The sequence below is a fragment of the Neofelis nebulosa genome, chromosome X (assembly GCF_028018385.1).
Source record: "Neofelis nebulosa isolate mNeoNeb1 chromosome X, mNeoNeb1.pri, whole genome shotgun sequence".
NCBI lineage: Eukaryota > Metazoa > Chordata > Mammalia > Carnivora > Felidae > Neofelis > Neofelis nebulosa.
The window spans coordinates 36,039,453-36,063,352 of record NC_080800.1 but is presented as its reverse complement, the minus strand read 5'-3'; the positions used below and the strand labels follow the sequence as shown (position 1 = coordinate 36,063,352).

The 23,900-nt window shown below is 41.3% G+C and overlaps 1 protein-coding gene and 1 long non-coding RNA gene across 3 annotated transcripts in view; one reads left to right on the top strand and one right to left on the bottom strand.

The window, feature by feature from the left end:
• Positions 1-20,019, top strand: part of MED14 (mediator complex subunit 14) — a 66,493-nt gene extending 46,474 nt beyond the window's left edge. Inside the window, exons 22-31 of one of the 2 annotated variants that reach the window (XM_058714411.1) lie at positions 3,535-3,675; positions 5,260-5,371; positions 7,976-8,107; positions 9,878-10,060; positions 10,965-11,200; positions 12,747-12,926; positions 13,460-13,567; positions 16,021-16,146; positions 16,564-16,756; positions 19,389-20,019. In XM_058714411.1, coding sequence (XP_058570394.1) covers positions 3,535-3,675; positions 5,260-5,371; positions 7,976-8,107; positions 9,878-10,060; positions 10,965-11,200; positions 12,747-12,926; positions 13,460-13,567; positions 16,021-16,146; positions 16,564-16,756; positions 19,389-19,462 — 1,485 coding nt within the window. In that variant the 3' untranslated portion in view covers positions 19,463-20,019. The remainder of the gene's footprint in view (positions 1-3,534; positions 3,676-5,259; positions 5,372-7,975; positions 8,108-9,877; positions 10,061-10,964; positions 11,201-12,746; positions 12,927-13,459; positions 13,568-16,020; positions 16,147-16,563; positions 16,757-19,388) is intronic. The other variant, XM_058714412.1, reaches the window with a different exon arrangement.
• The window catches only part of LOC131503068 (uncharacterized), a 58,378-nt gene that overhangs the window by 32,931 nt on the left and 1,547 nt on the right, over positions 1-23,900 (bottom strand). The window contains exon 2 of the long non-coding RNA XR_009257297.1: positions 10,445-10,614. This is a non-coding gene — a long non-coding RNA (uncharacterized LOC131503068). The remainder of the gene's footprint in view (positions 1-10,444; positions 10,615-23,900) is intronic.

Below are 23,900 nucleotides of genomic sequence, written 5' to 3'. Positions count from 1 at the left end.
AATGTCTTTATCCTTGATTATTGAGAAGGTTTGATTCATCAGTTCAACCATGAGGGGTTTTTTTGTTTGTTTGTTTTTAACGTAGGATCCTGGGCCACAATATCTGCAGATTCTGGTATAATAGCTCAATTGTATATGCTTCTAGTTTAGAGTCAGATGGTTCCAAATGGCTTGTTTTGAAAATTAGTCCCTTGCAACCCACTCTTGCCATTTTCCTGTTCTGTTTTCAGCTCTTATATGAGGATTCTCCTGGTATTTACATCCCTGTCCCTAAATGAAATGCTTACATTGCTGTTCGTGGACTTCTTGGTTGAGGGCATTATCTGATTCTCACAATGGAAGATGAGGATTTAATTCTTTTTTAATTTGTGTATGCTCCTTCTTCCTTCCAGGCTGCTCCCGGTATACCTTCTTTCTTTCCTCCTATCCTTGCAGTATGGCTAGGCAGCAATTATGATTAGATAATTTTTCAGTGTTGTCATTATTATAAATATGTAAACACTGTCCACCAAGCTTACTATGATTACTTTTCCTTTCTTGTTCAACATTTTATTTTCCTGGGAATTATTAATTCACTTTTTTTTTTTCTTCTTAGCTTTCTCTGTACTTATCACTAACTCAACCTTAGAGTCTCTCCCATGTATGTAACTTTCCCCTCCGCGCATTCATATATCAGCTCCCTCACTGGTTTCATCTTGAAGAAATCTCTTCTTTAATCCTCTGACCTCCAATCTGGAATGGTAGTGCTCCAGACCTGTTGCACAGTTTTGATTCAGGAATCTGTAGAAGGATGGTGAAGAGGGAGAGAGAGTCCTTTACTTCTCTTTTGTGTTGCATGCCTTGTGGCTTTGCACCGCAGGTCTTCTTCTTGCTTTACTCCATTGTTTTTGTAGAAAACCTCCTACATAGTTTCCTGGAAGAAGGTACGTGGGAGGTTCCTTTGAGACCTTGTGTGCCTAAAAACATCTTTAGTTTACCCTCATCTGATTGAGAGAATGGCTAAGTGTAGAATTTGAGATTATAATCATTTTCTGTGAGAATTTTGAAGACATTGCTCCATTGTCTTCTAACTTCCGTTGTGACCACTGAAGGATTTAATCTCATTCCAGTTCTTGAACCTTATGTAATTAAGTGGGCTCTTTCACTCTGGAAACCCACATCCTTTTGCTCGGGGAATTGCCTTGTATCATTTCTCAGTTCTTCTTTGTTTTCTCTGTTAGCTCTTCCTGGAACCCCTACTATTCTGATTGGTATCCTGGACTTTTCCTCTAGTTTTCTTATCTTCCCTGTTTTTGTCTCTTTATTTTTGGGAGATTTCCTCATGTTTTCTTTCAAGCTTTCTATTTTTGATAATTTTTTTTGTGATCTTTTAAAACATTCCCAGGAGTTCTCTATTGTTTCTAAATGGTCATTAAATGTTCATTTTATGATACCTTGTCATAAATGGCTGTCTTATCTTCTCGTACCTCTTTTCTTCCTACATACTTTCCATTTCATCCACCTTGCTTTTTTGTTGTTCTGATCTCTTTCATATTGGTGATTCTTAACTCACTGCTCTTATTTATTTGTTTGTTTATTTAAATGCTTATTTTTGAGAGAGTGCACGCATGCGCAAGCAAGGGAGGGGCAGAGGGAAGAGAGAATCCCAAGCAGGCTCTGTGCTGTTAGTGCAGAGCCCGACACAGGGCTCTATCACACGAACAATGAGATCATGACCTGAGCCAAAATCGAGTCAGATGTTTAACTGAATGAGCCACCCAGGTGCCCCCTTGCTGTTCTTATTTAAAGGTGAGACTTGCTGACTGTGGTTTTCACTGCAGGATGACCTGCTTGGGCCATTTCTTTGGCTAACTCCCAGTGTCAGTAGATTTAGGTCTCTCTGTTGGGCCGGTGGGAGTGCCAGGGGAGGAGTATTCAAGTCTCTGCATAGATGGGATGCATCTGGCCCCCAGTTTCTGGCAAGTCAAATAAGAGAAGGAGAATACTATTTTCAACATTCAGTATGTAAGCTTTAATCTTCATTGTTTTTTTAAAGTAATCTCCACCCCCAGCGTGGGGCTCAAACTCACGACTCTGAGATCAAGAGTCACATGCTCTTCCGAGTGAGCCCATCAGACCCCCCGTGGTCTTCATTTTTAATATGGCACTCCTCTCAATTGGCGCCGGAACCCCCCTAGTCAGAGACTCTCCACCAGAGTGGTAGAGGTCAGCGTCACCCAGTGAGACTGACAGAGGTTCTGGGAGGCTTTCCATGTCGCCTAAAAAGACTTTCGGGCAGTCCTATTTTTAGTCTCACTTTTCATCCCCCCTTCCAGAGGTGTCTAGTGCTGCCGGTTCCTACATGTCTTGGGGATCTGGACAGAAATAGCTTTGCTTCTTGGCTTTCCCCACTGCTCGCTTTAGGCTACAACTTCCTCACATCAGATAGTTCAGTTACCACTCAGCCATCTGCTCTGCAGCCTCCAGAATTCATGGCTATTTTTCTCTTCTCTCGTTCTGTCTTTGTGACTTACTGCTTGAAAAAAAGTTTTAGGACTTTCAGTGGGTTACTGGGAAAAGATAAAATGTGCATTGTCAATCCATCATCTTTTATTAGATATCAGACAGCATACTTTGAAAAGCTTTCTAGTGATCCTGATAAGCTTTTGATCTATGTTTTTGAAGATTGGGAAGGTGGAGCGTATTAAAAGGAAGAGAATGCTTGAGATGCAAAGTCTGGTCGCCTTGCTGAAATTTTGATGAAATACACCATAAAACAAGATTGTCCCACTCTTGGTGGTTCAAGATTTCAGTCGCGTTAAGATAAAAAGAGGAAATGGGGCACCTGGGTGGCTCAGTCGGTTAAGCGTCCGACTTCAGCCAGGTCACGATCTCACCGTCCGTGAGTTCGAGCCCCGCGTCGGGCTCTGGGCTGATGGCCCAGAGCCTGGAGCCTGCTTCCGGTTCTGTGTCTCCCTCTCTCTCTGCCCCTCCCCCGTTCATGCTCTGTCTCTCTCTGTCTCAAAAATAAATAAATGTTAAAAAAAAAAAATTTAAAAAAAAAAAAAAAAAAAAAAAAAGATAAAAAGAGGAAAGATAGCTTGGTTTCTGTATTCAGTTTTCTTCTGTCATATTTTCTAGCTCAGAAGGTAGAGAACTCTTACCAAATAGGATATTTCACAAAGTCACTGAAGTGATTTATATGGCCAACATACAACTTTTCTCTTTTTTCCTGCGTTTCTGATTCAGAAGTTAACAAGAAAATACTTGGACCTGGTGTGGGGAGGTACCAGGGTATACTTCTTTCTTCAACTTTGTACTTGCACAATACTTCTCGAGAGGACTTTTAACTTAGATGTTATTTCCTCACTTTCCCCGCCTTCCTTCAAAATTATCAATATGTCTTCCAGTTTGTCCTGGAAGTGGCCACGTATCAAACTTACCTTTCAGAGTTGGGTGTGGTGTATTTGTTTGTGTTAAAATAATCTAAATGTTTAAACATCTCTTACAAAAGGTAGGTAAAATAATCTGAATTCTACCTGTTTATATCCATAGACATTCCTGAATATGTTTGTTGACAGCAATCAGGATGCTCGAAGAAGGTCTGTAAACGAGGATGATAATCCCCCTTCTCCCATAGGGGGAGATATGATGGATTCTTTAATCTCACAGCTCCAGCCACCACCCCAGCAACAGGTGATGTCTAGCTGAAATTACAAATGGTATCACATTTGCCTAACTTCACGGCTTCTACGGGTGTCTGGGCTTCTCTGTTGAAAGGCAAGGAGGTCCTTGGTGAGCCCAAGATGTCCAGGACGTCCATATGAAAAAATAGAGACAGAGGGAGAGGAGGAAGCTTCTAGTAATGGCAAGTGAATTAGTACCACAACTAGCTCTAACCTCAGACTTAAAATGCTGTGAGGTGATCACCCATGTGATCACAAAGAGGATGATATCCAGCTGGCCAGTAAGCACAGAAAGGGTGTTCCACATCGTTTGGCATCACAGAAATACAGCTTGAAAGCACAGTGAGAGGATACTCCACACCCACAAAAATGGCTTGGAGGAGAAAACTGACAATTCTTGCCAACATTAGGTATCAGCAGTGACGGAAACTCACTTACGAGTAGAGGGTGCATAAAATGGTACAGCTCCCTTGCAGTGGTGTTTAGAAGTGCTCCAGGGTGTTAAATGTGAACATTACGCTTACCTCTGACTTAACAATTCTACTCTTAGGGGTATGAGCAACAGAAATGCCCCAGAAAACACAAGAATATCCTTATCAGCCTGATTTATCTAAAACTTGCAAGCTACCCAAATATCAAACAGCAGAATGAGTGAATAAGTTGGGGTATACTAATGCAATGGGATACTTTACAGAAATAAAAAAACAGACTTCCTGCTGCATGCAACAGCATGACGAATTTTGCCGACATAATGTTGAACAGAAGAAGCCAGACACTAATAAGTACATTCAGTATTGATGTAAAATGTGAAAAGAGGCAAAATCAAGCTTGAGTGACCGAGGTCAGAATAGTGCCTACCTTTGGGAAGGTGCTAAAGACTTGGGAGGCGTATGAGGGAGGCCTCCGGGGCACTGGGAGCGTTCTTCAGTGTCTTGATCCATGTGGCAGTTACGGTTGTAAAAATCCATCAGACCGTGCGTTTGTTAGGATGTGTGTACTTGACTATATGTGATTTGTAACTCAAGTAAAAAACCGGATTAGGAAGAATTACGTCGTCCTAGGCTTTTCTTTGCTGGAGATGAAGGTAAAGGTGAGTAGAGATAGGCTGAACTACCATGTTTCACTGCCTTTAAATCTCCACCAAATGGGAGTTGCACTGTTTTTTATGAACTGCCAGAAACAACACTGCCAGTTTCGCTATGCCATGCCATGAATTGAAAGACACACCCTGATTTCAGAGATGTGAAAACGTGGAGGGGAAGAAAATCTTAGAATCGGTGAAATGGTAGATCACTGATACAGATAAATCAGTGATATGGTAGATAAGATGAGCAAAAAACATTTTGAGGGATATAAGCAAGGGCATGACAAGGTCAGGAGTGAGATTCTTGCTGTGTTTTAAACATTTCGAAAGTCAGAGAGTTATTAAATTTCTGAATTATTGTGTATTTTGCACATTTTCATGTCATGTTTCCTGTTTTGTAACCAGTGAAATGTGTAAATGTTAACACTTGAGCTGTAGGCTGTGTGCTGTATGTACTATATACTCTACTTGGGTGGCCGTTTGACCAACGTTTACTTGTTTTCTTTTCAGCCATTTTCCAAGCAGCCAGGGTCATCAGGCGCTTATCCTCTTACTTCACCCCCTACATCTTACCACAGCACAGTTAATCAGTCTCCCTCTATGATGCACACACAGTCTCCAGGTAAGGTGTTACCTGTGCTCTTGTCACATTCAACTTTCACATCCAGAATACACACATGCACACGCACGCACCACACATGTAGCCTTGACTTCAGAAACAACTTCTTATCTCTGGCTAAACATTGGCCATTTGTTCCTTATGGCAGGATTGTGAAATCTGTGTTCACGATTCAGGTTTGAATTAAGTGGAGATATTGTCACCCAGAGCCAGGCTCACGGCACAGCTCCAAGAAGTGCTAATCACAATATGATCTATGTCAGAGGCCAACAAACGAAGGCCCTGGGCCAAGTCCTGCCCGTCACCTGTTTTTGTAGTTTTTTCGGAACCCAGCTACACCCATTCGTGCAGTGTCGAGGCTGCTTTCCTGCTGTGCTGGAACCCCTCACAGAAAAAGTTGGCCAAGCCCTGGTATGTGAGACGTGCCCCTCAGAGGGGGGCGCAGCCTGCTCGTCCAATCAAAATGGCTCTGTTGGCAGCCTCATGAAGTGCGCTGTGAAATTGTTTGAGGGTGCCGAATTTTTACTTGTAACTGAACGATCTGTTAGTGTTGCTTAAGCTCTTGCCCTGTGCCAGTGCTGTGTGGTGCTGGGGATTCAGCAGTGAGCCAGACACCGGCCCCACTCTCCAGCTCATCATCCAGCATGGAAGATAGGTATCACATTTCTTGGGTAGATGATCCCTTACGTGCTCATCAGAGGTGCTGGGACTACAGATGAGGATTTGGAAGTTACTGTCCTGTCGTCTAAGGTCACCGAAGGCTGAGTTCGGTGGGTGAGCGCAGACCCTGACGAGTACTGGCAGCTGCTTCCCAGGAGCAGGAGCCTGAGAAGATGCTGCCAGGGAGCAAGGAGAAAAACAGGAGACATGAGCATAGAACCCAAGGGGGAGTGTGTTTCTAGGAGATGAGTGAGGTTTTATATAAAAGGAAGTAGAAATAATTTTGAAGTAATTCTAGTAGCAGACAGGTATATAGAATTTGCTGTGTGCCAGGCCATGTTCTAAGCACTTCATCCATTTAATCCCCACAGCAAACCCACAGCTAACTATCTAAGTATGACACTTAAAGGTTAGTCGAGTTGATGAACGTATTTACTGAATGTAAGGCACTACATTACGTGTAGAACATAAAAAATATGAAATTCTCTTACGCAGTAGAGAATTTAAAACCTGCTGGTACGGAGGATAGTTATGGTAATGTAGCAAGTATTTCAGTGTTGAATTTATTTATAGTTTTGGTAGCATGGTTCCCCCTTTCCTGATCCTCAGTTGAAACTAGTCCTGTGGTAAATCCCATCTTTAAGCTTCTGGCTCTCAGTTTTTTAATATCTGCCATCTAGACCTCTCCCCTGAACTCAAGTCCTGTATCTCCCAGCTGTCTAGTCAGCATGTCCTTGTAGACGTCTAGACAGTGGCTGAGACTTGAACTCCTAACACCCGCCCCTGCCCCCACCCTATCTCCAGAAACGGCAGCCCCTTCCTTCCCGCCGCTTGGCCAGAGCCGTTAGAGTCGTGCCCGACCCCTCTTTCTCGCGCACCCACTTGAGCAGTTACCGGTCACTGTCCGCTCTGTACTCAGAATTTATCCAGACTCTAACCGCTTTTCACTTCCTCAGCCTCCGCCCTCGCCCAAGCCATTAACCGTCTTTCACTCGGATTATTAATGTGGCCTCTAACTGGTTTCCCTGCCCTTGCCCTACAGTCTTATTTTCCACACAACGCCTAGAGTGATCCTTTGGAAACAGAAGCTAGTTTATGACTCCTTTGCTCCAAACTTTGCAGTGGTTTCCCGTCTCATTCAGGGTAAACCCTGTGTCCTTAGAGTGGGCCTATAAGCCCCCGTGTGATCTGGGGACACCCCCCACAGCCACTCTCTGTCCTCATCTCCTCCCACTGACCCTGTGCACCCACTGATCAGCCACACTGGCCTCCTCCCTGGTATTTATGCTCCTGCCTCTGGGGCCTCTGCACTGGCTCTTCTTTTTGCCTGGAATACCTTATCCCCTGGGTATCTTCATGCCTTACCCTTCAGTTTCTTTGTGACAAGGCCCACATGCTCTCAGAGCGGTCTTCTCGGGTTGCTTTATATCAACAATAGCACCCACCTCCGCCACTACATGAAATTGCCCCCTTTCCTTGCCCTGTTTTTCTCCATAGTTCTTATCACTGACATATATTGGTTTGTCTTTCTCATTTTACTAGAATATAAGCTCCGTGAGGGCAGGAATTTTTGTCTCTTGTGAACTGCTGTATCCCCAGTGCCTACAACAGTGCTTGGCGTGAAATTGACATTCATGCCCATGTGCTGAATGAATGAGCGAATAAAAAAAAGTACACTGGATATTTTTGTAGAACTCAGTCAATATAAGGGCTAGAATTTGGGCCCCAGGGAATTGATCTCTCCCTCTCTCTCTCTCTCTCTCTCTCTGTCTGTCTCTCTGTCTCTCTCTCGTTCGATAACAACATCATTCCAGATTTTCTTTATGCTATTTATGGGAGCTTTACTACCTATTTCTTTAGTCTGTTGAGAGAGTCTTAACTTGAGGTCCTCGGCCAGGACATAATATGTGTCCTGCAAGATCATCTATAATTATTTTCCTTCATTAGGGAATCTGCATGCCGCCAGCTCCCCCAGTGGGGCTTTGAGAGCCCCTTCACCAGCGTCATTTGTTCCAACTCCTCCCCCATCCTCGCATGGAATCTCAATAGGACCAGGGGCCAGTTTTGCTAGTCCACATGGTGAGTCTGTACATGGAAATCGCGATAGCATAAGAATTTGACGTGAAAGTCGTTGTTTTGTTAAATAAATTATTTTCGTATTGCAAAAGTAGCACTCTGTTTATTGGGGAAATCGCAAAAGAATGAATTTGTCCTAATCCCACCACGCAGAGACCTACCAGTTGGCCTCTCTGCTTTGAACCCTCTGTCTCTCTCTCCCTCGCCCTGCCTTGCTCTTCCCGTCACGCACCCCCTGCTTGCCTGCCTGCTTGCATCTCTGTTGCCCTCCACCTGTCTGCTTGTCTCTCCCCTCAGACACCTCCCCCGGTAGTTGGGACTGTACCATATGTATTGAGACTTGGATTTTCTAACTTTTTAACTAAAAATAATCTATTTTGAATTGGTTCAAATAAAGAAGAGGTAGCCAGTGAAGGGTTTCTATGCCACCAACCACCTAGTTCCTCTTCCCAGAGGCATTTAGTGTTATTAATTTTTCGTGTGTTCTTGCAGAGGTGCTTTATGCGTACAGAAGCAGATACCTGTAAGTGTACGAGATCTCCCCTTCTCTTTTACACTCATGACAACACACTTCAGTGCCTTACTTTCGTCATTTATTTTATTCTAATGCCATGCCAAATCACAACATGAAGAACTTTCCCAGTTAATTACAGCTATGTAGCATCTGTGGTTTTACTCTCTACTGTTAATATTTGTAGGAACATTTCTGTCAGTAAGAACTCTACATCGTCATACTAAATGACTTCATAGTATTCCCTTGTCTCGGCATACTGTAATGTAACTGTCCTCCTATCATATGTTTAGAATGTTTCCCTTTTTTTTTTTTTTTTTTTTAACAACTAAAAATGGTATCATCTCTGCTCACCTAATTATTTCCTTAGGTTAGTTACTAGAAGTGGAATTGCTGTTTCAAAGGGTTTGAGAAATTCTAAAGCTTTTGAAGCATACTGCAAATTGCTCACCTGAAAGGCTGTGTCAATTTCCTGTAGCATCAAACAAGAGTATCTATTTTCCTGCATCGTTGCCAACACAGGGTATTAATGATTTTCAAAAATCTAAGTCATTTTGATAGGTGAAAGTTTCTTGGATTATTAATGAAATTGAACCTTCCCCCTGCCCCCCACGGATCTTTGGTGTTTCTCATTTTATGCCCTGCCTATATATTCTTGTGTTTTTTTCTGAACTATTTATAAGACTTGAAGTTGGGACCATCTACTCTCCTCTGATACATGGTAAAAGTGTTTTCTCAGTTTGTCGTTTGGTTACGGAGGGGTGTATATATAATATGTTAACGGTATCTGCAGGATGAAATTTAAATATCAAATTGTTCAGGAAGTTGCTGCTTTCAAAACTTGATTCTTGGTTCATCTCTCAGTGTAGCCTTTACCGAATAAAACAAAATTTTCCTGTCCTCAGCCTTGAGTAGAATGAAAATGTAATTTGTCAGTGTTACTTGAAAAGTAGATTTCTGCCCTTAAATGAGCTTTGAGATTTTTTTGCTCAACATCTTCAAACATGTTTGCAAATAGGCTTTGAAAATAGTAGGTTGTTACACAATGTCCATGTTGAAGCTTGGGTGAAGGTAAATTTTATCCTGCCTCGGTCTGTATTTTTCTAATTTTGTATCATGTTAAGAAGCATCATTCTTCAGTGAAATAGCAAAAGAAAAAATAAAGCAGTCACCTTGTAAAGTGTCGAGTGTTTCAGTGCTGTCAAGTACTTTTCAGTTATTAAAATACAGGTTTTGAAAACCATCTGTTTACTTGTTTACAGGAACCCTGGACCCTAGTTCTCCATACACTATGGTGTCACCAAGTGGACGAGCCGGGAACTGGCCAGGGTCTCCTCAAGTGTCCGGCCCCTCACCAGCAACGCGCATGCCTGGAATGTCACCAGCCAACCCATCACTACATTCTCCGGTTCCAGATGCTTCTCATTCCCCTCGAGCTGGAACAAGTGAGTGTCATCACCATTTTTGTGTTCATTTTTAGTCTAACCTCCAAATGACCTATTTTTTTCCATCCTCACATTTGAAAGCCATGACCTACTTGTTAAATGGGGATACTTAATAACTTAAACTTTTATCCACTTAGTAAATTGGTTAACAGTAGTCAGTTTGCAAAGTTAAGCAAAACGTAAGAAAGAAATGTCTCCTCCAGAAATCTTGTGAGGTTGACCCCCTTTGTTCTGTTACTAACTTAGCTACTAGACCTTAAAAGACACCTAAAGTTGACTGATAAGGTTATGCAAGTTAACACAGAAGAGAAAAATTGTACACGTACGTTAGTTAGCTTTGCCACGTAACACTTCATGACTTAAAACAATCTTGTATTAGCTCACCATTGTGTAGCTTGGTGATTTGGGGCAAGTTTTCCAGACTCTGTTCTGCTCACTCACGCGTCTGTGCTCAGCTCCTGGGTTGGCTGGGGCCTGACTGGCTTAAAATGGTCCCAGTTGGTGTAGCTTCCTCTGTTCCATGTGGTCTCATACTCGAACACAGGCTCGTTGACCTGATGGGTGGACAGGGTTTCAGAAATGTGAGTGGAACCCTAGGTTTGCTGCTGGCACCGTGTCCCTTCTACCACATTCTGTAAGTGAGCAAGTCACAAGGCCAGCCCAGATTCCAGGTAAAGTAGACTCCATCCCTTGAAAGACTTGCTACAAAGCCACTTTGCAATGGACCTAGCTATGGGGAGAGTAAGTCTGACCATTTTGCTAACAGGAAGCTAATATGATTGTTATAGCACAAGGAGTAATGAACAGTATGGGTTGCTTTAGAATATCAAAGGTTTATAATAAAAGCGAAACAGAACGAGACAGTGTGATTTGTAAATGAAATGACGTGTTTTCCTTCCCCCAGGTTCCCAGACTTTGCCAACAAACATGCCTCCACCTCGTAAACTACCTCAGCGCTCCTGGGCAGCCTCCATACCTACCATCCTCACTCACAGTGCCTTGAACATTTTACTGCTGCCCTCTCCAACACCAGGCCTTGTGCCTGGCCTGGCAGGTAGTTACCTTTGTTCTCCGCTTGAGAGATTCCTTGGATCCGTCATCATGAGACGACACCTTCAAAGAATTATTCAACAAGAAACGGTACGGGTACCTAGTGAGCTCAAAAGGGGTGATTGTCGAAGGCGGGTGCTAAGCTGCCCCACAGAACAGGATCTGAATGAAATTGATACTGCTTCACCTCCTTTAACTAGCTCGTTTAGAACTATGTTTTTCACCCTGCTCTGGTGTTAAAAATGCACTCCACTATTTTATTTTCCATTCTTACATTAACATATTCCTGCATTTTACGTTTGTTCTGCTGTGGCTAACATGGATCTGGAGATAGGTCCCACAGGGTCCCTACAATGTCATAGGACAAATGTATCCAAGATCTGGCTCTGGAGAGACTAGCGTACAAGTGACTATTTGCCCTCTGGAATTGGCTTCTCCACTGAAATAAAATTATTTATGATCACAAGGTGGAAAACTTCTTCAGTACATGGGCGATTGAATTGAGGTAAAATTTTTATAGAAAAAACTTCTGTCCTGTGGTGATAACCCTTATGAGATAGTTCAGGGTTGATGGCACCGGTTCTGGAGCCCGGCCACTTGGGTTTGTACACAGGCCATGCCACGTGCTAGTACAAGCTAAGGCAGATCTCTTCCCCTTTTTGATAAGAGTAGATAGTGGTATTTACCTACCTCATAACAATTGGGGAAATTTGAGGTATTTCATAGAAAGCCCTTAGCATAATGTCTTAGTGTTTTTCAGTACATTTTAGTTACTGGTAACTGTTGATGTATATATGTTTTAATGAAGTAGAATGGTGAATGTTTAAAATATCTACTCCATGGATGGCACCAAGGTAATTTGCAACCTTTATATTCAGATGTTTTGAAAAATCGAGGTTTTAACGTAAGTTGAATAAATTAGTATTTTAAAAAATGATTATTATGAGATCTGTAATCTACCCTACCTCTGCCACTTATGAGCCGTGTAAGCTTTCAGCTCTTTGAACTTCATTTTGCTCATCTGCATAATCAATATATTAAGCTAGAGCAGAGGTCAATAAACTACTGGCCCAGGGGCCAAGTCCTATCCACCACCTGTTTTTGTAAATAAAAGTTGTACCGGAACACAGTCACACCCATTAGTTTACATACTGTCTGTAAATTCAGCTATAATAGCATCATTGAGTGGTTGCAACGGAGACCATACAGCCCAAGATAATTATTCTCCATTACTTCACAGAAAAAATTGCCAACCCCTGGGCCAGTGTAAGGTCCCAGTCCAGATCTAACATTGCATCCCTTTGGAATTATTTAACATGTTCTTTCGACCCTCATATTTCTATAATATTGGTCCATCCACAGATCTAACTACTGAGTTCAGGCTCAAGTTTGTTGTTATTTTACAAAACTATTCCATAGGTTGTGTTCTGTTCTTCCATCAAGGACACATCATGTACAGTTTCTTCTTGAGGATGTTAGCAGCTGGTGGTGCTCACTGCCTAGATATTTTTGTTTGGGAACAGGTATCAACTTAGCTGTTTTCCCTTTGAAACCGTTTTCTCAGCAGCATTTTCATTTTCTCTTGTCTTACATGCTGTCTCACATGTTCACTTGATGCACCCTTCATGTTTTGCAGCTGCAGCTGATAAACTCCAACGAACCTGGAGTGATCATGTTTAAAACTGATGCGCTGAAATGCAGAGTAGCCCTTAGTCCCAAAACCAACCAAACACTTCAGCTAAAAGTGACACCTGAAAATGCAGGACAGTGGAAACCTGATGAACTTCAAGTTTTAGAGAAATTCTTTGAAACAAGAGTATGTGTTTATTAACGCGTAATTTTAATACAGGCATACCTCGTTTTATTGCACTTTACCTCATTGCGTTCCGTAGATAGTATATTTTTTACAAATTGAAGATGTGTGGCAACCCTGCACTGAGCAAGTCTGTTGGGGCCATTTTCCCAACAGCATTTGGTCACTTCAAGTCTCTTTGTCACATTTTGGTAATTCTCGCAATATTTCAGACTTCTTCATTTTTGTTATGGTGATCAGTGATTATGACTCATTGCAAGTTCAGACGATGCTTAGCATGTTTTAGCAGTAAAGTATTTTTTAATTAAGATATGTACCCTGTTTAGACATAATACCATTGCACACTTACACTATGGTATAAACATAACTTTTATATGGTCTGGGAAACCAGAAGATTCGTTCGACTCGCTTCATTGCGATACTTGCTTTATTGCAGTCTGGAACTGAACTCCCATCTCTAAGGTCTGCCTGTATAATCAACAAAAGAGAAGAGTTGACGTAGAATGCAGAGTAACCTGCTTTCTTTATCCCTGTAGGTTGCAGGACCGCCATTTAAAGCCAATACTTTAATAGCCTTCACCAAGCTGTTAGGAGCTCCTACACACATCCTCAGGGACTGTGTGCATATTATGAAGCTAGAGCTGGTAAGTTACAGAGAAATACACACTTTTATGCATAGCAAGATCTGTCTGAAGGGGTTGGAGTTAGTGGGAGCAATGTTTATTGGTTTTCCCCTTTTTATGTACTCTGCTTTTCTCTTAAACTCTTCTTAATTTTTAACTTGAATTGTATTTTATCTTTGAGTAAGTAATACAATCTTCCTGTATCTTTTGAATTTAGATCAAGATGATACAGTGGAAAATTTCCCATCTCTCCCTGTCCAGCCATCCAGTCTCCCTCCGCACAGGCAACCCGAGTTGTACCTCTTATAAAAGCAAATACATTTGGGGCGCCTGGGTGGCTCAGTCGGTTAAGTGTCCGACTTCAGCTCTCAAGTCATGATTTCATGGCTTTTGAGTTTGAGCCCCGCGTCAGGCTCTGGGCTGACAGCTCAGAGCCTTGGAGCCTGCCTCGGATTCTGTGTCTCCCTCTCTCTGTGTCCCTTCCCTGCTCATGCTCTCTCTCTCGCTCTCAAAAAATAAATAAACATCACACAAAAAAATTTTTAAAGCAAATATATTTAAGGGTGCCTGGGTGGCTCAGTCGGTTAACCGTCCGACTTCGGCTCAGGTCATGATCTCGCAGTTTGTGCGTTCAAGCCCCGCATCGGGCTCTGTGCTGACAGCTCAGAGCCTGGAGCCTGCTTCGGATTCTGTCCTCCTCTCTCTCTGCCTCTCCCCTCCTCACGCTCTGTCTCTCTCACTCTCAAAAATAAATAAAAAGATATAAAAAAAAATTTAAAGCAAATGTATTTAATACACTCTTCCTGCTCTTGGATACTGAGATGGTGCTCCCGTGGCTTCTTTTAATATTTCTTTTAATACTGTTATAGATTCATTTTTTTAATTACTTATTTAAATTTTTGTTCCATTTAAAATATATCTTAGTGTTGGGGCACCTGGGTGACTCAGTCAGTTAAGCATCCGACTTTGGCTCAGGTCATGATCTCACAGTTCATGGGTTTGAGCCCTGTGTCGGGCTCTGTGCTGACAGCTCAGAGCCTGGAGCCTGCTTCAAATTCTGTGTCTTCCTCTCTCTCTGCCCATTCCCCACTCACTCTCTGTCTTTGTCTCTGTGTGTCTCTCTCTCTCTCTCTCTCTCAAAAATAAATAAACATTAAAAAAACTTTTTAATAAAATAAATCTTACCGTCAAATGTGAGGTGTGAATCTAGCTTTTTCTGATGCCCCCAATTGCCCTAATATCATTTATTTTAAAAAAACAAAAAACAAAAAACAAACACACACACAAAAAAAAACCTGTCTTCTCTGGGGAGACTAATTCCACTTCTCTCCTGTGAAAGTGTATCATATAGATGAAATTCAGATGGCAGCTGATTATATTTTTCCAAGCTTACAACACTGTCATTCAGATGTTTCTAGTATTGCTTTGGTTAATTCCAAATACCTCACTCCTTTTTCCAGTTGGTGTTTTACTGTTAATATTGGGATGGCAGGGGCGCCTGGGTGGCGCAGTCGGTTAAGCGTCCGACTTCAGCCAGGTCACGATCTCGCGGCCCGTGAGTTCGAGCCCCGCGTCAGGCTCTGGGCTGATGGCTCGGAGCCTGGAGCCTGTTTCCGATTCTGTGTCTCCCTCTCTCTCTGCCCCTCCCCCGTTCATGCTCTGTCTCTCTCTGTCCCAAAAATAAATAAAAAACGTTGAAAAAAAAAAAAAATTTAATATTGGGATGGCAGTGTTCCTTTGCTAATAGTCTCAACATTTGCTTCTGTTCTTTCCAATAGCCTATAGGAAACATTTATATCAAAAAGGATGCCCTTTTGTGTTTTTAAAGGAATAAGTATTCATGTAGCTAAAAAAGACACCACTGAATACAATTTAAAATTATTAATACAGTTTGACAGTTTGACTCGTTTGTTTTAGGAAAGGGGTTGGAAATGAGACTGGGAAGTCTAGGTTGGCACCAGCTAAGAAGGGCCTTGAATGCCGGGTCTCGGTCCTGGGAGGGGAAGGGAACAGCATGTGTCATTGTGTGTCACTGATCATTTGTGAGCTTGATGAGAACCGTGCTCTAGGACATTTGCCTGGCAGTAGTGGGAGGAGGAACTGGGAGAGGCAGCCACCAGAAGGGACCATTAGGGGCTACCGGAGAAGTCACGAACCCTGGAACTTGTTGGGTGGCATCAGTGAAAATAGAGAGGCAGGAACAGATGTCAGAGCCACCAAGGAAACAGAACCCACAGGCCTCAGGAATTAATGGAGTGGGAGGGAAGGAAAGTGGAACACATCCCAGAAATCTGGAGTTGACTTTTATTTAGTAACTTTATGGATGCGTTTTCTTTGAAATAATACAGGCTGCTGTCATCTTTATGTCCTGTTAATAATGGAGTATAAGATAAAATGCTAACCTTTCAGATTCCTGTACTAAAGTATAATTTTAAATGTTCATATGACTTGATCATGATTTCTTTTCAAAACAGTTTCCTGACCAGGCAACACAGCTAAAATGGAACGTTCAGTTTTGCCTGACCATTCCTCCCAGTGCACCACCGATCGCGCCTCCCGGGACGCCTGCTGTGGTGCTGAAATCCAAAATGCTTTTTTTTGTAAGTACCGTCCAGCGCGCGTGTGTGTGTGTGTGTGTGTGTGTGTGTGTGTGTGTGTACGCGCACGCGCAGAGCCCCTGAGGCAAAAGCCGTGCGAGGATAGTAGAACAACTTCGGGATAACTGCAGGATTACCCTTTGCTGCCAAACATAGGCTCAGATTCCTTAATTGTCAGTTTAGACTTGACGTAATCCTGGTTCCTTTAGTAAGAACAGAAATTTACTGAACCAGATAATTGTGTGGCACCGTTGTATCTTAAGCATAATACTCAGTTGTCACTTTTCTTGTCCTACTTCATTTTCTTTTGCCTGAGGTAACTTAATCTGATAGAGTGCATGATAGTACCCTTGATAAATTTAGGCAAATGTTTTTTCTTACTACGTTTTTATTCTCTTTGTATGTGTTGTGTGTCTTCAGCTTCAACTAACTCAGAAAACATCGGTCCCTCCCCAAGAGCCTGTTAGTATTATAGTTCCAATCATTTATGACATGGCCTCAGGCACCACCCAACAGGCAGACATTCCCAGACAGCAGAACTCTTCTGTTGCTGCGCCCATGATGGTCAGCAACATTCTGAAGAGGTTTGCAGAGATGAACCCACCGCGACAAGGTACATGACCGGTACATGCTATTGTATTGCATATATGTTATAAGAGTTCTTTTGAGAGATTCCTCCTCCTCCTCCCCCCACCCCACCTCCTTCCCCACCCCACCCCCAATCCTAGTACTAGAGCGCTGATTGCTGTGGCCCTCTTAACGTCTGCCTGTCGCTTTCTTCCTTTCTCACTGGTTCTTCATTTTTGTCCATGTCTCTGCTGCCTGGACTTCATTTTCGTTAGTGATTTACTATCGGGACTGACCCAGCTGCTAATGCCAGAAGCTTGTGTTCATAGCACACATTGCCACAGAGCCCTAGGTTAGGATGATAGACTTTTCATGGCCGTGAATTCCTGCCCTACTACCATCGATAACCTGCCACTCTGTACATCACCAGTTGAAATGCATGTCGGTTTCTCATACTTCATGGTTCAATCATGAATAGAATATTATCATTCAAAGTTCTGTATCTTCTAAATGTTTTGTGAAGAATAAAAACTGATACAAATGGCATCACTGCTTTTTGGGCTTCTTATATAAGTGTCAGGTGGGTGCAAGTGAACCTTTTCACCAAGTGCACAAGGAAGCTCTCAAACAACATTTTCAAGGAAACCTGAATGTTTCTGGCAGATAAACAAGGTCCCTTCGATACCATAGTAGCCTACACTTAACACACACCTCCTGGCAGTGCTAAATTTTTGGTTACAACACATAAAAGCTCAGCAAAGAGAACGTTTCTTCCATTTTCCTTGTTTCTGATTTTCAGGAAATTAAATTTACATTTAAATTTGCTTATATCTAATATTAAGGAGGTCCTGTGTAGCTTTCTGTTCAGAATAGTACGATAACAGATTTATGTTTTTAAATGAGGGAAAGTTGTTCTCTGAAACATTTTTAGGTACCACAGTGTCAAAATTTTACTAGAGACAGGAATCATGGGAGAAATTCTATTTGTAGCCATTTATTTCTCCATATTGTATAACATCGGCAAGTTTTCACTCAAGCATAGTTTATAAGGAATGAACTGGGCAGTAGAGAAGGGTATGCTTCTTTTGTTGTAATACTTCTTCCACTTCTTACAATTTTCTGCTTTCATCCTTTGACTTATCTCTTCTTTCAGCTAAAAATAGGTCCTTAAAAATCAAAGTTTAAAGCTAAAAGAATTTTCAAAGTAGCAATCCAGTAGAACTTTGATGATAACGCCATTCCTTCACCAGCAGATGATTATCATTATTATGTCTTGTGGAATTTACAATTAAGAGGAAAGAATGTTTTGATCCTATTGGGATCAAACAAGTTTTTCTACCTACCAATAATGAAAATGTGTTTTTAAAAACGAAAAAGAAGGATATAACTTTTCCTTTTATTTGAGAAATTGTTGGGATGTTTTGGGAGGGTTTTTCTTTTTCTTTTTTTTTTTTTTTCTTTCCTTTTTTTTAATTTCTACCTTAGACGGTGCAAACTTTGGGTTTCATTTTCTTTCTGTACCGGTTGGAAAGAAGCGTGCAGTAACTTGCACAGGGTCACTGCACATCCCACCCTTGGCCAAAAGGCCATTCATTATTCAATTGGGGTCCCTGGTTCTCTCACTTGTAGCCACTGTAGCACCAGGCCATGCTCCAGGACAGGGAGCCAGCTTTTGGTTTATATTATTTACAGCTGGTTTCAGTTGATTATGTCTAAATATATGTCATGTTCACAAGAAGTAAGAGGCAGGGTCTTTGGTTTCTTTCAGCAAAGGGGAAATCGAAAGGATGAATGATTAGCCTCCCCTCCACCCGCAAGCAAGTCTTGTTTTTGGATTGTTGGTGTGCCATACTTCAGCGCCCCTCCCCCCCTCCGAACCCATTACTTCTCCCCTCCCAGTGAAGTGCTTTTACGAAAAATCACTTTTTTTTCCATTGAATTTAATGTTGAACTCCAGAAGTTGTCATTTTCGTTAATTTTGAGAAAAATCCAATATATGTCACAGAACTGCACTGTCCAATATAATTGTCACTACTGGCCACATGTAGCTTTTTAAATTTAAGCTGATTAAAATGAAATAAAATTTAAAATTCAGTTCCTCGGTCACACTAGCCATAGTGCACATCTAGAATACTTCCATTAGTGCAGAAAGTTCTACTGGACAGTGCTATCGTTAGACATTTTTATCTGGTCTTTGAAGCGACATTAGAAGGACATCGTAGATGTTGTAGCTGATACACAAATATGAACTAGATCTTTGCATTAGCTTCAAAATGCATAAACAAGCTGTCCGCAGCCTTGAAACCCAACTTTAAAGGCTTATCCAATGCTCCAGTGTTTCTATGGAGAAACTCTAGGCCTATCTTACTACGTTCACACCTAACTGGGACTTACCCAGAATTTCCCCATGAGGAAAACAAAACCCTAACCAAGTATCATTTGATACTTAACACAAAAGCTTAATCCCCTATAATCTGTGCAGTTAAAATTTAGTCTTTTATTTTGACCCTTAAAGTTCTTTCTGATTTTAGATTTTTAGATTTAATTTAATTTGATTAAATTTAAATTAAATTTAATTTAATATGATTTTTAGATTTAATTATCCCTACCCCCACCGGTGTGTTGACATCATCTTTCCTGTATTGCGAATAGCTAATGACCATTTTTCTCTGTTGCAGGTGAATGCACAATATTTGCAGCTGTTCGTGATTTAATGGCTAATCTTACACTGCCCCCTGGTGGGCGTCCATAGACACTATTGTTTTTAAACCAGGAAGGCTGACAAATGAGACAAAACAGCAAAAAAAAAAAAAAAAAAAAAAAAAAAAATCTGAATTTAGCCTTCAGTTTAAAAAGAAAAAGGACTTTTTTGACTTTTAGAGATAAATATTCTAAACTGGCAAAAATTTTCAGGGTGCACTTCTTTGATCAAAAAGACCATCAATCTTTTGTATAGTGAACTTGTATAGTGTGTTTAAATGGGACACATTTCAAACTAGGTAAAACATCAGTGTCCGCTTGCCAGTAATAGATTTAATATTCTGTTTTATACTATAAAGTTATGGAAATGCCAAACTTGTTTATTTAATTGTTTTCTTATGTTTTGGGTGTAATAGTCCTTCTTTTGGTTTTTGTTTGTTTTTTAAGGCAGGTCTGTCTTTTTTGAATACTGTAAAACTGTGATAAACTTTATATTGAAGCTGTATTTTAATATGCCCGCTTTGAATCCTTACATGAAAATGTTCTGGGAGTTGTTATAAACACATCCCAAAGCAGCAATATTTAATAAAACTAGGTTTAAAAAAAAAAAACAGTGACACTCACTTGTGTGTATATCAGCTCTATAGACTTCTCAGGGCCTCCCTTCATCTTTCACCTGGTGGGGCCAGTAGTTAATTTCTAATGATACATGTCTGGAATTTTACCAAAAACATCCGCTTCTTTGTTTCAAGGTTAATTTATTTTCTTCAAACATTCCTAACTTGACCCATGGTGAACATTTTGCACCTTAGTTGTCTTTTAGTGTAGGATTTGGGTAAAAAAGAAGGAACCAGTCTTTGAGAAGAGACAGTGAGTAGTTCATATTGATCAAGGATCCCAAATTACTGCAGTCATTCTCATCCATTAAAGATACGGGAACTTTTTTCTGTTAGGCAAATTTAGCTTACAGGATGCTTCTGCATACAGCATTTAATAGGAAACACAGAACTTGGATGTCCTACCCTTGCATGAAATTTCTGTGACATTTCTTTATCTTGCTTATTAACCTCTCCCCCTTGCCTCCCCACCAAAATTGGGGTTATTCTACACAATCCCAACTTAATTCATTGTCACCAAAACGGTACAATGTTTTGCTTGGAAGAAACCTGGCACAGTCCCCCCACTTTGAAGAATCCAAGATCCAGTGCCCATCCAGGGTCACATGGAGTTTCTGGTGCTGACACATCTCAGCAGAGTTTCCTTTTGGAGCACTGTGCTCTCTCCCAGTCAGGAACCTTTTTAAGCTTCAAAGAATGCAATCAGAAGCAAAGGTCTTCTGGTGACTTAAATGTTATTTGGGAAAGTTTTTTTATATGATAATACTACACTGAATTATCTGGTCACTGTAATATTGACCCTCCAGTAAATTTTAGATGTTCTAATTCCCCTTTAAGATGATTCGAGCTTCTATTAACTATCAACTACCAAATTCTAGTTTCAAACATCTCACTGCAGTTATGTCTGTTCTCAACTTTGCTTGATTCTCCATTCACTTCTGGTCAGAACTGAGGCCTTCTTTGCCTTTCTTCTGTGTCTTATTTCTACCTTTATCCCCTCCTTCTTGCCAAGCTCTGTGCTATTCAGGAGCAGGTGACTGAACTTTATCCTTCCTTTAACCTTTATCCTTCAGTTTTCAGTTCTCCTTATAATGGGAATCACGTCAGTTTGGCAATCTACGATGTCTTTATCAAGGGTCAGCACTTTCCTATTTGGAGCTGAGTCCTTTCTTTCATGTAGAAATCTACATGTATGTACAAGAAATGTATTTTTATCTGCAGGACAATATTGTCTCAAATTTTACAAGTAGAGTAAGCTTTTCAGGTATCCTCCCTTTTAAGTGGTTTCAAGACATTAATTGTATTTTTAAACATGATGCATTCAGTGGACACTTTTTTTCCTGATTATAACTCATCTCTGAATGCCTTGTGCAAATCAAAAGATAGGATTCAGTGAGCAGAATTTGCTTTTGCTGCTTAAGAGTAAACCCATGATATGAATTTTGATATGCTTGGGACTTGGAATCGGTATATACTTTATTAAAGCTTTGAAAATACTAGCATTCAAATCTTAGGTTCCATGACAAACCATGTCCTTTGCCTCTTTTGTTACCCAGGTTCAATCAAAGGGACTGGATGCCTATAGTGATTTTTTTTTTTTTTTTTTTTCTGATAGGTGGTTTGGGTCTTAACTTTAAGGTGTTTTCAATGTGATTTTAGTAATTTTGGTAATAAATTTATACAAGTTTCAGAGAACTACCAACTCTCTAGTTAATTTTCACGGGGATATTTTGGATAATAGTCTGGTTTAGTATTAGCTTGATCTCAAAAGAAGAAATTGGTCCTGATTTGCCACCTTCTTTTTTTCATTTGTGGAAATGATGTTTTGGAATGTACAGAAATACTTTCAGAATTAGGAAGAAAGCGAAAAATTCAACAGAACATATCAAGTTATTAGTAACAGGGGCTGAACCTTAATGTTTGAAAGTTTACCCTCAGCTACTGCAAGCAGAAACTAAAATATACATGATAATGAATGTAAATACCACTAATAACGGTGTTGCAGTTAATACAGTAACTCGTTCAGCCACAGGACACTAACAGTCTATTAGTCATTCTTTGGACCATGATTAATTTGATAACTTCAAGAAGTATAATTTTGCTATAATTTGGAATCTAGTTTCTATATAAAAAGTTCCTTTCTTTCATGACTTTTCCCCTCCAAGTACTACCTGTTATATTTTACTTTAATATTTATTATCCAAGTGTTCTTTTTTTTTTTTTTTAATGTTTATTTTTGGGAGAGAGCATGAACCGGGGAGGGGCAGAGAGAGAGGGAGACAGAGGATCCAAAGTGGGCTCCGCGCTGACAAGCAGAGAGCCCGATGTTAGGCTCAAGCTCATGAGCTGTGAAATCATGACCTGAGCCAAAGTCAGACACTTAACCAACTGAGCCACCCAGGCGTGCCCCCCTGCCAGGTGTTCTTGATCTAAAATCAGTATACAGAAAATTTTAAGAACTTACCAGAAACTTAAGGGAAAGGGAAAATGTTCATGTGTGTTTCACTATTTCTTGTGGAATTTTCTCTTTCATTTCCTTTCATGGGAGTGGACAGTATGTCTAAGGGAATGATTTGAAGTTTACTTTGGATGGATTTAGTATCGAGGTTATTAAGAGAAAATAAGAGGCCAGACAGCATTGTGCTGCACAACCCCAGGACATCATATCTCACAATCTTCTTTAAGTCGCCTCCACTTCCAAGTGGCCAAGTGATTTATTCAAATACCTTGCCCAGGAATATGACATTGATGGAAAGGCACATTTAGATCAATATAAAATAAGAGCTAATATTCACCGAGAGCTACTATTGTCAGGCACTGGCCTAAGTATTTCAGTGTGTGTTTAATCCTCCCATCAACTCAGTGGGATATGTATTAATATCCTCCTTTTACACACGAGTAAACTGAGGCCCAGAGAAATGAAGTTTCAAATTTGCTGAGATAAAATTAAGTTTGCTTAACATCAAACAGCTAAAAGGGGGCAGTCTGAGTCCAGAGCTAGCATTCCTACACACTGTGCCACTTTGTTTTAACCATGAAGTCAGGGGAAAGTTTTGTGTAGGCTCTTCCGCCAGAGCCTTTGACCCCACACAATTTTAACACTTTTCCAAGCTCAAGAAGCTCACTAAAAAGCAACTAAAACTGAAAGGACCTCTTGTCACATGGGGTTGACAGTCCATTACCTTCTGACCCTCATTACACGTATTCGGAGCTTAACTAAGACTGCCTTATGTAAGAAGCGCTAATTATAACCGAGAGTACTAAATAATCATCTAAGCTGGATGCTTCAGGACCATAGTGGAAGAAGCCCTTACCGGGCTCAGGGCAGTGCAGCCCTCCAGGATCCAGGGCATGCGTCGTCCCTGTTTGCCTCTGCTAGATGGCCCAGTGGCGGATGTTTTTGAACTTTGTGTCACCTTGGCACACTGCAGGAGCATGGTAGATGCGTGGTACAGGCAGCCGGCGGTCACACCGCACTAATGCCCTTATTTGCCACAGCCAATGTGTGGGCTTAGGAACTAAATAAACTTCATAGAATTGTATAATGCAAGGAACATCTGTAATTCAAGAAGTGTACCTTGAGCACCTTACACATCTCTACAATAAAAGAGGCACGGACACCAGGAGGGGGAGTCGAATCGGGGACTGGCAGGGTTTCAGTTTGGGGAAATAGACTAGAGGGCGGAAGAGTTTCAGGTACAGGCTCTCTGGGCAAGCACTTGATAAAGGAATTAGGCGTCTGCGGTCCCCTAACGCTGGGGTGGTGCACTTACGGGTTAAGCCAGAAGGCTCCGCCCAGGGATCAAGGAGGCTGCGCGAGGAGCTCAACCCCCTCCCTTCGCCGTGCACATGGGGCCTGCCTCCAGGCGGGGC